Genomic DNA, 17623 nt, shown 5'->3' with positions numbered 1-17623 from the left:
ATATTTTATTTCATATATAAGATTTGTTCAGAAAATATTGCTAAACAATTAATACTGACACTCAAGTGCTAAATCTTTAACATATGAGCAACATATTACCCTCAGTTGTTTTTTAATTAAGCTGCTGACATTTTACAGTGAAAGAACCCACCAATCATCTAATATCAAGTAACTAACATTTTAATATCCATTAGCTTTGGTTTTGATGTACTAATTCTGATAACGTGATTTGGTTTATGTTACCCTATGAAGCAATTCAAAAAGGAGACCCCTTATATACCATTAAAACAGACGACAATTAGACAGAACTTTTGACTAATTTTATTGGTTTTTTCAGAATTTCGTTTTGACATGATCTCGAATATCTTGTAACATAAATTTATTAGATTCTAACTTCTGAATTTTAGTTAGAAGCCGTTTAAAGCAATTTGAAGAACGTATTATAAAACATTTAATATTTGGATTATTTCGGAAATGTTCAGTCCTTTCTATTCTTGTTAGTAAAATTTGACAAAAATACTCGTATAACTCTATGAAATTGTAGCCGATATGCAAAAACAAAAAAGATTACTTTACTTCATTGGCCCCGGTTTTCAACTTTGATACAGTCGGCTTAGGTGCAGTTTTACGAGTCTTGTTTCTGCGCATGATCAAGAAGACTATTCCATTCATAATTCCACCAATGTTTGAAAATGAAGTAACAAGCAGAAACATTGCCAAAGGAACATTTTCGGCGATCATGCCCCAGATCCCGTTTACCGCGGCAGCCCACCACTGAATGATAAACACCAATACGAACAAAGACATGGTTTTAGCAGCCTGTGTTGATTTTCTGTCCGAGTTTGCCTTATCTCCAATAGTGCCTATATCAAGGAAAATGTGAACAGAGTCAATGTATAAAACTCCAAATGTATGAATTATCTGCTCTTATAAAAGTAAACTTACCTTCCAGTCTTTTTGTTTCGGCCCGTATCTTCGACCAAGTGAGAGTGTAGATGACGGAGTTCAGAGTGATGACGATTAACACTGGAACTGTCGTCAGAAAGAGCGTCGGAATTCTTCCCGTTACCCCGCAGCTGCCAAAAAAATTGTAAGCACAATGAAGTAAAATTGGAAATAAATAATACCTTATACTCGCATTAACGTGTTTATTCTTTATGTAACCAGTGTAAGTAATTAATGTTATTGTTTCAGTGTTTTTAATTAATTGTGTGTATGTGTTTGTTTATTGTATGGCGTCCTGTCCATGTGTGAATGTCCACGTGTGTTTGTTTATGTTTACCTGTTGTGACGTGACGTACCAAATACCTGTTCGACCAGTTTACCTGTAGATGTTTTCTATTTTTAACAACATACTAACCTTCCCGCTAAAACCATAGTTGCCCGCACACTCGGCGCTACACCCTTGAAGGGAACAGACTTATGTATGATATCTGCATGTACTATATGTAGCTGAATACTTGGCAGTGCTTGGTAACTATAATTATTCTAATGCATATATTCTGTTATAATTATAATAAAGTGTAATTGCAAATGTTAGTAATATTAATAACTTTATTGTAGGTTTTTCGTATATTTATCAGTTATTTGAGAATATTAAAAGTATAGTCACCCTGTATGACTGTGTCAGTTATACTTTCTCTACCGACCTGGACTACAAATGGCGCCCACGTTATTCTGAAAATCAAGCACCAGAGCCATGAAACAGATCCTATAGAAGACCCGGGGAAACGGATTGGGGAAACCGAGAGGGAACGGACCGAAAGAGAAGTCCTTCGTTTTCAGTTCCAAATCCTTATACAAAGATATAAATAGGCCTATACAACCAGAAGAACGAGTGATCTGTGAGTGTAAAATTGTTTCCAAATTGGAGAAATTTGTGTATATTGTGGAAAAAGTGGTGTTTCGTGATTGTGAAGTTCATGGGCGGATCCCCGAGAGGCGAATCCCAAATTCCGGAACCGTGACGTCACATTGCGCGAACCGACGAATGAAGCAATGGCGGAATGAAGCGTGACTCGAAAACAGGAAACAAGGCGAACTAAGCGAGTAGTGAAGTAAAGAGAGGAAGGTACTGTAAATATATCTACAGAAAAACTGTTTAATTGTATGCGTAAATGTACATGTTTTCAATGCGAATGTCTTTGTCGATTGTAAAACTGTGATGCGGTAAAAAGGGAATTCCCATAATCTATTTATAGGCAGCTGGCTGTGACAGTTTTGTTTACATTTGTTAAAAAAAAACAACCCAACAACAACTGTTTATTAGTTAAGGTTTATTGATTGATTAAGTTTTCTTTTTCAGGTTTATTGTCAAATTAGTTAGGATTTTTTTTCAATTTGTATTTTATTTATTTAGTTTGAAATTATTTTAGGTTAAGGATATTTATATTTGTATTAGTTTAACAAATTGTTTGCAGTTAGGTAGCAGCAAGCCGAGTTCACAATCTAACCAGCATGCATGAAGTTAATTAAACTAATTTCTTTCAGTCCAGTGACCAGTAGATAGACCTGAAATACAGCTGATACATCTGATTCAATTCATATATTTGAAAGTGTGCAGTCAGTTTTGTGTGAATGTGAGTGAGCTTTAGAATTTTATAAAGATTTTGTTTATAAATTAATGTAGATTTGGGGAAATTATCATTAACATTTAAGCATCTGAGAATTCCTGAAATTTAAAGTCTGGAATAGTAGTTTTAAGGTGATATTGTAACATTTGAGTTGTCAGTTGTGGTGATTCTGGTAATTAAGTTGCATCTGGCTTAATTAATTTGGACATAGATACTCATTGGTTATTGGTAGATGATTAGTGTTTGTCTGATTGATAGAGATTGTTCAAGTTGAATACTTGGTGCATGGTTGATTGTAAAATTGCTGTCAGTATTTGGTTTAAGAGGCACCTATTGAGAGAGTATAGCCATGTATTCTCCACAGGTCCTTTAGATCTGGGTAGGACTAACTTAGTCCAACACACAATTGAGTTAGAGGACACTAAACCATTTAAACAACCCTACCGCCGAATTCCTCCCGGCATGTATGAGGAAGTACGCCAACACATTCGCGAAATGTTAGATGCTGGAGTTATTCGAGAGTCAAACAGTAACTACTCATCGAACGTGGTACTTTGTCGAAAGTCGGACGGTTCATTAAGATTCTGTTTAGACATGCGGATGCTCAATTCAAAGACCCGCAAAGATTGCTACATGTTGCCGCGATTTGATGACGTGCTTGATACGCTATACGGAGCCAAGTTCTTTAGCAAGCTAGATCTGAGATCCGGCTACTGGCAGGTGGAAATTGAAGAGAAAGATCGCCATAAAACAGCTTTCTCAGTAGGAAATCTTGGGTTTTATGAGTGTAATCGAATGAGTTTTGGGCTGACAAATGCTCCCGCAACTTTCCAGCGGTTGATGGAAAAGTGTATTGGGGATATGCATTTGAAAGAATGTTTAATTTTTTTGGATGATTTACTAATTTTTTCAAATTCTTTTCAGGAACATTGTACAAGGTTGGAAAATGTTTTCAGAAAGTTAGCTGAACATGATTTAAAATTGAAACCTTCAAAATGTGAATTGTTCAAAACTTCAGTTATTTATTTAGGACACATTATTTCCGAGAAAGGGATTCAGATAGATCCAGAGAAGTTATCAGCTGTTCGAGACTGGCCAACACCTACCAACATTAAAGAACTTCGTCAATTCCTAGGATTTGTTGGATATTATCGCCGGTTCATCCAAAACTTTGCCAACATTGTAGCTCCCTTGAATGCATTGCTCCAAGGTCATGGAACAGTGAAGAAGCACAGACGGAAAAAGAAAGGAAATCTACCAGTCAAGTGGCAGTGGATGGAGAGACAGGAAGAGGCATTTCAAGCAGTGAAAAGTAAGCTTTTAGAACCACCAGTACTTGGATTTGCTAACTACAAATTACCGTTTATTTTGCATACGGATGCCAGCAGTGTAGGTTTAGGGGCGGTATTATATCAAGTTCAAGATGGGAAGAAGAGAGTTATCGCTTACGCCAGCAGGGGTTTGCGAGCAAGTGAGCGAAACTACCCCGCCCATAAGTTGGAGTTTCTTGCTCTCAAGTGGGCTGTAAGTGATAAGTTTCACGACTATCTGTATGGAACTTCTTTCCAAGTTATCACTGACAATAACCCCTTAACTTATGTTTTGCACAAAGCAAAGCTAGATGCTACAAGTCAAAGGTGGGTTGCTGCTTTAGCAAGTTATAATTTTACTATCAAATATAGGCCTGGTCAGCAGAATGCGGATGCAGATGGACTATCTAGACAGCTTTTTGCTGATGCTATAAAAGCCATATGCCAATCAGTGACTTGCACAGTGCCATACTGCCAGAGTATAGGGGCATACTCTGAAGCACATAGGACTGATGAGGAAGAAGATGAAGCTCAGCATATTAGTGAGATTGATTGGAGACAGGAACAAAGGAATGATCAGGTATTGTCCAGAGTAATAGAACTCAAGGAAAAAGGATTTTATCCGAACAGATTTCAGATGAAAAGAGAAGTCTATGCAGTTCAGAGATTCTTTAGAGAATGGAGAAAGCTTTACCTCAGAGATGGAATTCTGCTCAGAAAGGCTAAAATTGATGACAGAGAAGTGCATCAGCTGGTGATTCCAGAGGTTTATAGAGAAGTAGCTTTCCAAGGGATACACAGAGATACAGGACACCCTGGAAAAGATAAGACTCTGTGGTTGGCTCGGCAAAGATTTTTCTGGCCTGGTTTAGAAAAGGAAATAAGCCAGAAAGTTGAAAATTGCCCTAGGTGCATAAGACGCAAAACGCCATCCAAACCTTTTGCTCAATTAGTCCCTATTGAGACTACACACCCCATGGAGTTGGTATGTATTGATTTTTTGAGTCTAGAGAAAAGCAAAGGGGGTATTGAAAATATATTGGTTATTACTGACCATTTTACACGTTTTGCACAGGCTATACCATGCCGTAGTCAAAAAGCTAATGTCACAGCGAAAGCCTTGTACGAAAACTTCTTCTTACACTATGGATTTCCGGAGAAGCTGCATAGCGATCAAGGAAGGAATTTCGAGTCCAAAGTGGTCAGAGAACTCTGTAAGCTTTTGGGAATTAAGAAGACTCGAACCACTCCATACCACCCCATGGGGAATGGATCTGTCGAGAGGTTCAATCAGACTTTGCTGAAGATGCTAGGGACGTTAGAGCATGACCAAAAAGCTGACTGGAAATCCCATGTTGCCCCATTGGTACAGGCGTATAATGTTACAAAGAGCGATGCTACAGGATTTTCGCCCCATATGCTGATGTTTGGATGGAATCCTAAACTTCCAATTGATTCATTCCTGGGTCTGGATCTTGGGAATGAAGGAGAAGCAAATCCCAGAGGATATGTAGAAAAACTTCAGCAGAGAATGCAGTCAGCTTATGCCATTGCAGCAGAAGAAGCTAGAAAGACTGGGCTCAAGAACAAGGAAAGGTACAACATTAAGGTAAGAGAGACTAAGCTAGAACAGGGAGATAAAGTACTCGTACGGAATGTTGGTTTAAAGGGTAAGAATAAGCTAGCAGACAGATGGGAGGACAAAGTGTATGTAGTACAAGAAATGCCCGACCCAGGGATCCCTGTGTATAGAGTCAGAGCTGGAGACAAATCGGGCAGAACAAGGACTCTGCACAGAAATATGCTTCTTCCTTGTGCTCGTCTTGATAAGGGGGAGGAAATACAGAAAGCAGAGTACAGGGTAAAGAAGGTATATTCAGTTAAAAAGGTGGAAGGGAACTCTGTACAGGAAGCTATGTCATCTGGCGAATCGGAGACCGAAAGCGACTCGGAAAACTACAGTGTACAAAGAGTTAAGGTCACATCAGAAGCAAAAAGAGACAATCCTCCAGAAATGTCGTCAATACCTCCAATATCCTCAGTGATGGATGATGACTCGTCAATTATAAGTGACAACTCTTTAAATAACTGTCAATATTCTATATCATTTCAGAATTCTAGTGAAGAGCTCGAGGATTCCAACATTCAGTCCACACCCGATCAGTCGCTTATGGAGGCAGCTCCAACCATTCGTCGTTCCACCCGAGTAAGGAAAGCTCCGGATCGATATGGAGAATGGATTTAAGTGAAATTGTAAATTGTAATTGTGAATAGAGACATGAGACAGAAGAGTGAGATTTTTGGTGAAATCAGAGACTTCATAAGTGGAGATAGAAGATGATTTTATCTATATTGTGTGTATAAAAAAAAAAAAAAAAAAAAAAAAAATATTACAATGATTTTCACTGAAGTGTTGTTTATTTAATCATAAACATTTTGATGATGACAATATGTGACCACTCCTCACCTTTAACATTAAGGAACCCTTGCAATTTTGAATATTAAGTGACCATATTTTATGAAATCTTAATTCAAATGTGTAATGCACACAGGGATGAGTTCAGAACTTTGAGGTGTTCTTATAGAAGGTGATTCTTTAACAGTAATGTTGGAGTCTTCTGATTGAAAGTAATGGTGGTGATATTGAGGTGATTGATGCATTAGGTGTTTGCATCAGGTGAATTGATTATTGATATTTGTTGAATTCAGTGGATTCAGTTGTAATTTAATTTGACTGGTGTTGTCATGGGATGACATTTTAACTGGAAAGTTGTTTTAAATTTTGATTTTAGTTTATGATATTGGCTGGATTTGTTGTTGGGTTGTATATAGTAATTTTCAGCTCATTTAATTGTAAACTTTGCCTGATATTTCAATTTCAGAAAATGTCAGGAGCCATTTCACTAAAGGGGGGAATATGTAACCAGTGTAAGTAATTAATGTTATTGTTTCAGTGTTTTTAATTAATTGTGTGTATGTGTTTGTTTATTGTATGGCGTCCTGTCCATGTGTGAATGTCCACGTGTGTTTGTTTATGTTTACCTGTTGTGACGTGACGTACCAAATACCTGTTCGACCAGTTTACCTGTAGATGTTTTCTATTTTTAACAACATACTAACCTTCCCGCTAAAACCATAGTTGCCCGCACACTCGGCGCTACACCCTTGAAGGGAACAGACTTATGTATGATATCTGCATGTACTATATGTAGCTGAATACTTGGCAGTGCTTGGTAACTATAATTATTCTAATGCATATATTCTGTTATAATTATAATAAAGTGTAATTGCAAATGTTAGTAATATTAATAACTTTATTGTAGGTTTTTCGTATATTTATCAGTTATTTGAGAATATTAAAAGTATAGTCACCCTGTATGACTGTGTCAGTTATACTTTCTCTACCGACCTGGACTACATTTATATAAAATGGTGTACAAAGTATGTTCACAAAATAGTCTTTCGTCGGAAAACAATCATGAATAAATAAAACGTTACGAGCGATTTTGCCCCTTAAAACAATTTGGCTAACTTTTAAAGTAGTTATTAAAAGGACCTGCATACAATTTCAGATGAAAAATTTAGATTTTTATGCATAAACTATTTTGAATGATTCACCAAAATTTGAATGTTAGAAGTGATGTTACAAGCGAGATACAGAGGAAAGAAGTCGTTGTTATGTAAACAAAGCTCAAGTCTTATATTTGTTTACAAATAATGTAAAGTAAAATTAAGAATTTACAATTTCTTTGACAAAATAACCTGTGGAGACAAGATAAACAGATTCAATGTGTTCATAAATAATTAAATCAACAACAAAAAAGCAACATCAGATTAAAACTAATACTTATACAAGACACATGTAAACAATAACAGTACTTGAGCTTTAACGTAATTGCTTACAAAACAAAGAATTATTACATCTGGAACTCGTTTGTAACTCGATCTTTGACTTTCAAATTTTGTCAAAGCATTAAAACATCCATATTGAGATTTCTAGACTTTCAGATTTAAAAATTAAATTTAAAAAAAAATGAGCTCAAATTGTGTCTAAGTCCCTTTAAATCAATAATGATAATGATAATTCGGCAATTGCAAAATAATAACATAAATACGCTTTCAATAGTGTACTAGCTAATAGAAAAAACCTATTTATACATTCTTTTGAAAAGGAACTTCACTACGGTTGCACCTGTAAACGATGCATATGAATTCAAGATAAATCTACGCAATCAACAAGGATGAGGTAATGGTAATTGGTAAAAGTAAATGAGCGTAATTAATTTCAAATTTTGATGTAATTCAAAGTAATGTATAATTTACCTATTTTTCAATTGCCCCCCACACGTCCAATAGTACAAAGGTATGAAACAATACAAATACAAGATCAAAGTAGGGTGCATTTAACTTTTACCAAATATACTCGTAGTTTTTTTTAATATAAACTTTTTCGCTTAATCACTATCTAATCATGATGTCCCTAAATTTATGTCAAATATGAATATCATTGTCTCTAATATTTATCAATTTGTTAGGGACAAAATAATTGTGATGGTATGCCCAATCTCTTTTACAATTTAACCCAACAAAATCTATTTCTTACTTTGCAAGTAAATTTTACTTAATATGCTTATGACCAAGAAACCATGATCAAACCTAGCAGTTTTAATGAATTAATGTTTCATCTTACTATGCTCCCGTCGGTCCAATTTTGCCCACGACAGTGACGACGAGGCACTCAACAAAGGGAAATCCAAATGTTAGCAGTAGCAGTTTCCAATCATACTTGCCGAGGTCTAAGTTTTTACCAAATTTCATCAACACAAACGCATTGATAGCAATCAGTGACACAAGCAACATCTGAGCAGAAATAAACATGAACACTATAAAACCATAGTATTCACATAATTCTATCGGATGGACATGGTCTTTGACAACCGCCATGTGAAAATGATCCATGAAATGAGCCATGTTGAACAGACCGTCACACAAAGCGAGGTATACCACAAAGCGCTCGCACTTTGACCATGATTTAAAGAAAGTTTTCGCAGACTTCGTTCGAAAGGATACAAAAATCACAGAAACCGCTGAAAACAGGCTACTAAGGATACACGTTATTGCTAAAGAATGGATAATGTAAAACACGGGAGTACCCAGACCCGCAACAGGGATATCATATCTAAGATCTACCACCAAGGTACTTGCGTTGGAGGACATTTGATAAAAAAGTAAAGATCTCATTTTACGAAGGAATACTTTGAAACGCAACCATATGTATACGCCGAAATCTAAAATAAACTTTTCACTTCCGTTTACGCTGTTAAAAGTTGATCAAATGAAGATGTAATGTTTGAATGAATGTGAAATTGAAACCTATTCCTAATGCATAATCAATACTACCATTATTATGCATTATAACTGACATAAAAAAAAAACAAAGCTGCGGAAAGGCGGCAATAATGGTACATGTATATATGGTAGCAATCGATGTAATTTGTTACTTATAAAGCTTTTTCATCTTCAAAAGGTTCAAATCGATTAGCATATATGTATTTCAGAAGAATCATGCAACATATAAGAGTGATGCATTATACCATCAGAGAAGTACATTTTAAACGCAAGTTACGGATGATGATCATAGTTATGAGCAATTATCTATGAAGCTTGGATTATTTCTCTCAAAACCTTATATGATCGAGAGAGTTCTGCCTTCAATGATTCATATCTTTATTGTATGAAATAGCTATGTTGTAATCTCTAGTTGCCCCCCCCCCCCCCCCCATTGTAAATTAAACAAATACACATTTTTGAAATTATACTACCCTTTTGATTAAGGCGCCACTGATATAAATCGGATAATCACTCCCTGTAATAATGAACTATCTACCGATCCAAATCGTTACCCCAAAGCTGATTTATCTGACATTTTATTGGCTATTTAATTGTTTCTCGAAATCAAAAGATTCTCTTACATTTTTTGTTACGCTCTTCCCGCCAACATATGAGATTCCCAACATCGTTAAGATTTGTGCAAAATGTGTTCATAGTTAATACACAAGGGACTTTATGCGAGAAATACCAATAATCCCAGCCATTTTCTGTAGTATAGTCGAGAATATAACACTAACAGCATGGATATAATACACAATAACCTGGGATTACAATGTACACAATAAATATCTATCATTAATAATTCGAACACGTATTAATTTACTTTGGCAGCAAATTAAAGCCTCAACATTTCAAAAATTTCTCAAAAATCAATAGTCTGTTTCTTGCGTGCCATATTGTACCATTAGCCTGCGCTAGCTTTAAAAGTTCTTGCTGTAGATTTGTTTCTCTATGAAAAAAACATGTTGAAATGCCGTAAAACTACAGTCAGTTCAAACGTGCAGTTTATGGCACACAAACATAGTTTTAGGTTGAAAAATCAAATTTCCGTAATCAGTATGTTCAAATAATCGATATCAAAAAATCTTCAAACATTTTACTGAAGATGTCATCACTAAACTTGCCTCTGAACTCCTTTTAAACACCCTCACCATCTCTGCAAGTGAAGTAGTGAGGTTCGTTTACATGTAAAAATGGTGATCTACGTGTTTAATAACTGCAGGCCTGTATATGTAGTTCTCGCCTCCTCCCCTGATTAACAAACAAGAGGCCCATGGTCTACATCGCTCACCTGAACAACAATTGCTTATAACATTATACTTTGTATCATATGCTGTTTCCATTTTAAACTTTGAACGCCTCTCTGGAGCCCCAGTATTGGTCCATGGTTTATGGCTGGCTTTAACAATTTAGAATCTACACTATTTGAAGACCCTTGCATAGTAATCTAACAAACTGTAACAGTGTAGTTCTCGAGAAGCATTTTTCCATAAATATTTTTCCGTTAAACTTTAAATCCCTCTTTGGGCCCCAGCATTAGTCCGGTGGTAACAGCTTTAATAATTTGAGTTACATTACATTATGAAAGGATGCGTGCAAAGTACTCTCGCATATTGAGTCATTTTAGTTCTCCAGAGGAAGATTTTTTAAACATTTTCCATCTATGTTTCTTTGTTAAACTTTGAACCCCTTCTAGGGCCCAAATATTAGATCAAGGGTAAGGGCTTCTATAATTTAGAATCTACACTATTTTAGGATGCTTAATCAGTAATCTGACAAATTGAAACATTGTGGTTCATACAAAGAAGATTTTCGAACATTTTTCCCTTTTACTTCTATGTTAAACCTTGAACCCCTCTTGGACCCACAGTATTGGTTTGGGGGTCACGATTTTACCATTAAGAATCTACAACAGCCACGGATGCTTGCATAGTAATCCCACAAACTGTTGCACTGTAGTTCATGAGAAGAAGATTTTCAAACATATTCCCTATATATTTCTACGTTAACTTTGAACCCCACCTGAAGACCCAGTATTAGTCTACTGGTCAAGGCTTCCACAATTTAGAATATCCACAAATTGAGGATGCTTGAATAATGATATCAAAAACTGTAGCAATGTAGTTCTTGGGAAGAAGATTTTTAAACACTAGTACTTTCCCTGTATACTTCTATGTTAAACTTCTTGGGCCCTAGTGTTGGTCTGGGGGTCATAATTAAACAATCAAAAATCTTAAATAGCCCAGGATATATAGATATTAATATCCTAAACTGTTACATTATAGTTCTTGAGAGGATGATTTTTCCTGTTTCATATCATGTTAAAACTTGAACACCGTCTGGGGCCCCAGTTTTTGTCCGGGGGCCATGATTTTTACAATTTAGAATTTTCAAAATGTATACAAGCTTTTGTATAAATATTGGCATTCATGATGCAGTGGTTCTTGAGAAGAAGATTTTTAAACATTTCTCCTTTGTATTTCTATGTTAAATTTTGAACCCCGCCTGGGGTCCCAGTTTTTGTCGGGGGGGGGGGGGGGGGGCACAATTTATACACTTTTGAATTTTTATCATATATACAAACTTTTATGTAAATATTGGCATTTCCGGTGTTATATAGTGCCTTTTCCCCCTAGCCATCTTTCCCCCCGGAAAAATGGCTATATAGCAGTTCTTCCCCCCGGAAAAATGGCTATATAGCAGTTTTCCCCCCACGGAAAGCTGACTATATAGTGGGCTTTCCCCCTTTTTATAGCCAGATTACCCCCACGGAAAACCTACTATATAGTGAATTTTCCCCCAATTTTACTTTCCGGCCATGTTTATTGCGGACCATTCGTGACAATAATTTGCAATAACTGATATGATATTAATTTTTCAAAAAAATGATAATTATGGCATTTATTAATACATAGAATAAAATACATGGTTTTTGAACCCCAAATATGAACTAAGGCATGGGCCTTCATGACATGCATGTGTCATCATCGTTTATTTCACCTGTTCTCACCCCTTTTTGGAACACCTTTTACACAGATTTCGGAATACCTCGAATCTTTTTCATCTAATCGATGCTTATCTACAGTTTTGACTTCGACGTTATGAACACGATAGAACACATTTGAGTGAAAATACGCCGGTTTGGAAATTTAATTTTCCAATGTATTAACATCAATGTATAAGCTTCTCCCAGGGAACTAACTGACCAATTTTGACTTAATTTTGTAGAGGAAGGGAATAAAAAAGTGGAAATGTATGACTCCCTTCGTCCAAAAGGCTATCAATTTTAAATTAATACCGTTAGAATTGACGATCTTAAAAACAATTATATATTTCTTCTTCTAAATATCAAACAGGATGCAATGATATGATGAGAAACTGATCTTAAAAACAATTATATATTTCTTCTTCTAAATATCAAACAGGATGCAATGATATGATGAGAAACTGAAATGTTTTAGTTTTACTTTTATTGATGGGGTTCTAAATCATGGGTAAGGGGTATTTTAATTATGTATTAAAAGCATGTGTAAAGTTTACCATTTCGTTTTAAAGTTACGCATATTCATATTCTTAAGCACATTTCTTCGAAACGCGAGATATTATGATGTAAACATTTTAAAAAACAATGAAATGTCTTCACAACCAGAACAATGTCGGTATCTTTGCTGGTTACTTTGGAAAATGTGAAATGGAGCCTGAACTAACTTTATGTTTATATTGTCACTCACTATTTGCTAATTTTTCCACTTTTAAGTTTGCAACGTGATTTATAAATATACAATTTTGAAAACGATCAATTAAGATATACGATTCAATTACTAGTACCTAAAAAAAAATTATACTATTTGTTTCATATTTTTGCAATAAAGATTTACTTGTGTACCATATTATTTCTTCGAACAATTAAACAAGGGTAATTTAAAAAAAAAAAAAAAACAACAACAAAAAACCCCAAAACAACCAACACATACATTGTGATGAGCTGACTTTTTTTTAAAATATAAGCTTGTTCTTCTAATCAACTAACAAGTAAAAAAGTCGTATATGCGCTTAGGTTGGTTATTTATTTTTGATTTTCGGTTTCTCCTTTTATGAATAAAAGTTCATTGATTTATTTATCTAATTATTTATTATATCATTAGTCATCTTATGAATTGGTTAAATGTTTTGAAGAATAATGAATTTTACCCGCGTACCTTTTTAAAAAATTTTGTTCGTAAATTTAAAAAAAAGCAGCAGAATTAAACGTAATTTTCAATCACTTTGATAAAGAAATATATGAGTGATTGTGTATTTTTAAATGATGTTTTTACTTTCAAATGACCGTAAAAATATGTTCATGTGGTCATCTATAGTTTTTGAGATATGGGGCCCTAAAAAATACATATTCTTTATAATTGGATTTCAAACATCGGGCTCGAAAACAACAAAGGCTCCTACCCTGCATGGGGGCTTAAATTTCCGGTGTCATCTACTAGTCGTATACCACTATCACTGTGAAAATATGGTTAATTGGTCATCTCTAGAATTTGAGATTCGGGTCCCCACTTATAGACTGAACACTATTCAATCATTATAATGAGGTTTTAAAGTCGGGTCCTGAAACATCAAGGGACCCTACTCCGAAGCCTGAAATTTTCAGAGTCATCTTCAAGTGGTAAACCACTGCCACTTTAAAAATATGGTCATATGGTCATCTCTAGTTTATGAGACATTGGACCCTTAAGAATATGCACTATAATTATTATAATAGGATTTTAAAAATCGGGCTCTGAAACATCGGAAACAAAATTTCTCTAAAACAGAGGTTTAGTTTGGATGAAATTTTCACAAACGTACAAACAGACTGATAGATTTATCAAGAAATTCTTAAAATATTCTCGTTTAATACTATTTCAGAACACAGAATTATGCATATAAGTGTATAACTTGTAAAACTTTTTTCAATTAAATACCTAAATTAAGTTCTATGTGTAATTCCATAACACACATGTTCAACTTTCAGCATTGTCTATAAAAATAATAAATCTTGAATGCAGATATACATGTATGCAACCTGGGAGTGTAGAAACATTTATTTTAATCCTTACTAGATTTCCATAAATATTTTTTATAAAATCTGAACCAAAAACGTGCGGGAGAAACCCTACTATGGGGGAAAAGCTACTATATAGTAGCTTTTCCCCCCGGGGGGAAAGGCTACTATATAGTAGGTTTTCCGGGGGGAAAAGCTACTATGGGGGAAAAACTGCTATACAACACCGGTACAGTGGTTCGATATGTCATGTTTATTGTAGCACAGAGCGATAAAACTTTGCACGATTTAGTGGTTGATGATACTCTTGAATAGCTCATTTAAATACCTTTCACACGGTATAGACACGAACCTTCATCTTCACATAGTTTTAAATTAATAGTATTTTCAATAGAACCAGTCATAACATATCTTATGAGACAGTAAGTTTGTGGAGTGAAAATGTTTTAATTTGGCACAGAATCCGTCAAAGATGCAGCAAAATATGTCCGACCAGTGACTGCTACAGACAAAACAAATCTCTCATAAGTCAGGAAAATTATTGAAAGTGGTGGTAGATACACGATTGGAGGTACTGCCAAAGCTGTTGGCATATCGCTATGGCGGTTGCATTTTATTTTGAAGCGCATTTGGAAAGTACCAAAGATTTCTGCAGATGGATACCGCGTATATTTGTTACATTAAAGTTTAAAATTTATCAATTTTAACTTAATTTAAAAAATCTAAAAATTTAAAAATGTTTCCCCAATTAAGTATCAAGAAAATTTGCAAATATTATTACTTCTGACGAAACATGAGTTCATTATTTCGAACGAAAGAAAAATTTGAAACAAATAAAGTGCCTAAACACGGTAGAAGCACAAAGAAAGTTCTTTATTGCATATTCTTCTCATGTGATGGTTTAGCCGTATAAATGCCGCTACCAAACAACTAAAGTGTTACAGGTCGGCATTTCAGAGATGTTATATAAAAAATGAAAAATTTTAAAAACAATATTACATTATTAACGACGCCTGTGTCAGAATTTAGGCATGTCCGTCTACATCATTATAATGCTCCATCACATTTATCTGAGCTTGTAAAACAATTTTTGAAGTCGAAGGAGGTTACCGTCTTGTCACACCCACCATACTCTCCAGATCTAGCCCCATCCGATTCTCCTTCTTCAAACTTAAGAATTTCTTATCTGGTTGTCGTTACAAGTATTTGACAAGCCCTTGCCTCGCCATCAATCAGTGCCTCTGAGGTTTACTTAAATCAATGTACAGGAACGCTTTTCAGAAATGGATTCAAAAATTGAAAATATGTATTTTAAACCGCGGAGAATACTTTGACGGGAAGTAATGTTCATGTCACTATTTTAGTCGAATGCTTTGAATATATCTTCCAAAGCACATTACATCACAGTACAACCCTCGTGACATTGCAGACGGTATATCAATAGCAAATAGTTACTTTACTTCAGTAGCCTCGGTGTTTGACTTCGAAACACAAACGACAGTCGGCTTGGGTGCAGATTTACGAGCCTTGTTTCTGCGCATGATCAAGAAGACAATTCCATTCAAAATTCCACCGATGTTTGAAAATGAAGTAACAAGCAGAAACATTGCCAAAGGGACATTCTTGGTGATCATGACCCAGATTCCGAACACCGCTAACGCCGACCACTGGATGAAAAACACCAATACAAACATAGACATGGTTTTGGCAGCCTGTGTGGATTTTCTATCCGAGTTTGCCTTTTCTCCAATAGTGCCTATATGAAGGAGAGAAAAAAATAAACAGAGTAAACGTAAAAAATAATTTTAAAAAATTTTGTTTTTGTAAATAAGAAAAACGTCTTACCTTCAAGTCTTTTTGTTTCGGCCCGTATCTTTGACCAAGTGAGAGTGTAGATGACGGAGTTCAGTATGATGACGAGTAGCACCGGAACTGTCGTCAGAAAGAGCGTCGGAATTCTGCCCGTTACTCCGCAGCTATGAAAAAAATACAATACTTGAAACAGTTTATTGGTTTTCAATGACACAACTTAATTTTGGATTAAATGTTTTTGCATAAAAATTTAGTCGATTTTCTTATGACCAGGAACTCAGACCAAGCAGCTTGATTTAATTATTTCTTCATCTTACTATGCTCCCGTCGGTCCAATTTTGCCCACGACAGTGACGATGAGGCACTCAACAAAGGGAAATCCGAATGTTAGCAGAAGCAATTTCCAATCATACTTGCCGAGGTCTAAGTTTTTACCAAATTTCATCAACACAAACGCATTGATAGCAACCAGTGACACAAGCAGCATCTGAGCAGAAATAAACATGAACACTATAAAACCATAGTATTCACATAATTCTATCGGATGGACATGGTCTTTGACAACCGCCATGTGAAAATGATCCATGAAGTGCGCCATGTTAAACAGGCCGTCACACAGAGCAAGATATACCACAAAGCGCTCGCATTTTGACCACGATTTAAAGAAAGTTTTCGTAGACTTCGTTCGAAAGGATACAAAAATTACAGAAACCGCCGAAAACAGGCTGCTAAGGATACACGTTAACGCTAGAGAATGGATAATGTAAAACGCAGGGGTACCCAGACCCGCAACAGGGATATCATATCGAGGATCTACCTCCGAGGTACTGGCGTTGAAGGACATTTTGTAGAAATAAAGCTCAAATGCACACTTAGGCTAATTTTTATACATCACTACCTTGATCTTGAATCGATACTTAATAAATTAGTGAAGATTTTGACACTAATAATCTAATGTCTAAATAAAATGTCTTGATCGGTAGAAAACAAACGAAGACGAAAGGTGGTTAAATAGAGGTTTATCGATTGTTGAGCGTCCTATTGAAAGTTATTCCGATCGCCTAAATATAATCCTCCTCATTATTCAATTTTTATTCGAAGGAAAATGTGACTGCTTTTAGAATTATCTATGACACTGAAATACTTTTAAAGGGGGAAAGGCAGTATTATCATATTCGGTAACTTAAGCAATTAACTGACGAGGTAGTATAGTGGATCCTTTTAACCATGTACATGTACAGCTTTAAAAGCTTTTTTATTGATTAGATTATATACATCCAATAATTTTATGAAGAAAGTAGCGAATGTAATTATCGTAAAGTGAAAACGTGTTTTTTCCCACTTGAAAGTGTTTATCATATACACAATATGAATTGTTTTTATGAAAACCAAGTTTAAAACAAATGGTTTTTTCTTAGGAAATTTGAATTCAATGAAGAAAAAAAATGTGTATTTAAACTTAGTAAATATTTATAAAATAGATCAAAAACACTTCAGCT

The 17623-nt window shown here is 35.2% G+C and overlaps 2 protein-coding genes across 9 annotated transcripts; one reads left to right on the top strand and one right to left on the bottom strand.

Moving 5' to 3' along the window:
• Positions 1 to 297: 297 nt before the first annotated feature.
• On the bottom strand, positions 298 to 16979 carry LOC105347045 (uncharacterized). Of its 4 annotated transcripts, none has more exons than XM_066087672.1 (3): positions 16442 to 16975; positions 946 to 1076; positions 298 to 863 (listed from the first exon to the last, which is right to left on the bottom strand). In XM_066087672.1, exons 1-3 carry the CDS (start codon positions 16966 to 16968, stop codon positions 568 to 570), a joined length of 954 nt encoding a protein of 317 aa, XP_065943744.1. In that variant the 5' UTR covers positions 16969 to 16975; the 3' UTR covers positions 298 to 567. The 4 variants fall into 4 exon arrangements, 3 of the variants coding, with proteins under 3 accessions (XP_065943744.1, XP_034324191.2, XP_011446604.4); XM_034468300.2 differs by lacking the exon at positions 16442 to 16975 and adding an exon at positions 8574 to 9227 and having other exon boundaries at positions 311 to 863; XR_010714677.1 differs by lacking the exon at positions 16442 to 16975 and adding an exon at positions 9856 to 9945 and having other exon boundaries at positions 312 to 863.
• Positions 1154 to 7261, top strand: LOC109621152 (retrovirus-related Pol polyprotein from transposon 412). 5 transcript variants are annotated; one of them, XR_010714675.1, is made up of 3 exons: positions 1154 to 1473; positions 1564 to 2071; positions 6766 to 7261. XR_010714675.1 is itself a non-coding variant. In XM_066087671.1 (2 exons), exons 1-2 carry the CDS (start codon positions 3036 to 3038, stop codon positions 6126 to 6128), a joined length of 2589 nt encoding a protein of 862 aa, XP_065943743.1. In that variant the 5' UTR covers positions 2911 to 3035; the 3' UTR covers positions 6129 to 7261. The 5 variants fall into 5 exon arrangements, 2 of the variants coding, with proteins under 2 accessions (XP_065943743.1, XP_065943742.1); XR_004596532.2 differs by having other exon boundaries at positions 1154 to 2071; XR_010714676.1 differs by lacking the exon at positions 6766 to 7261 and adding an exon at positions 5997 to 6105 and having other exon boundaries at positions 1154 to 2071.
• Positions 16980 to 17623: the final 644 nt, after the last annotated feature.

Source organism: Magallana gigas, chromosome 6 (assembly GCF_963853765.1).
Source record: "Magallana gigas chromosome 6, xbMagGiga1.1, whole genome shotgun sequence".
Classification (NCBI taxonomy): domain Eukaryota; kingdom Metazoa; phylum Mollusca; class Bivalvia; order Ostreida; family Ostreidae; genus Magallana; species Magallana gigas.
The sequence above is the reverse complement of the archived record's forward strand: the minus strand, read 5'-3'. Positions and strand labels throughout refer to the sequence as shown.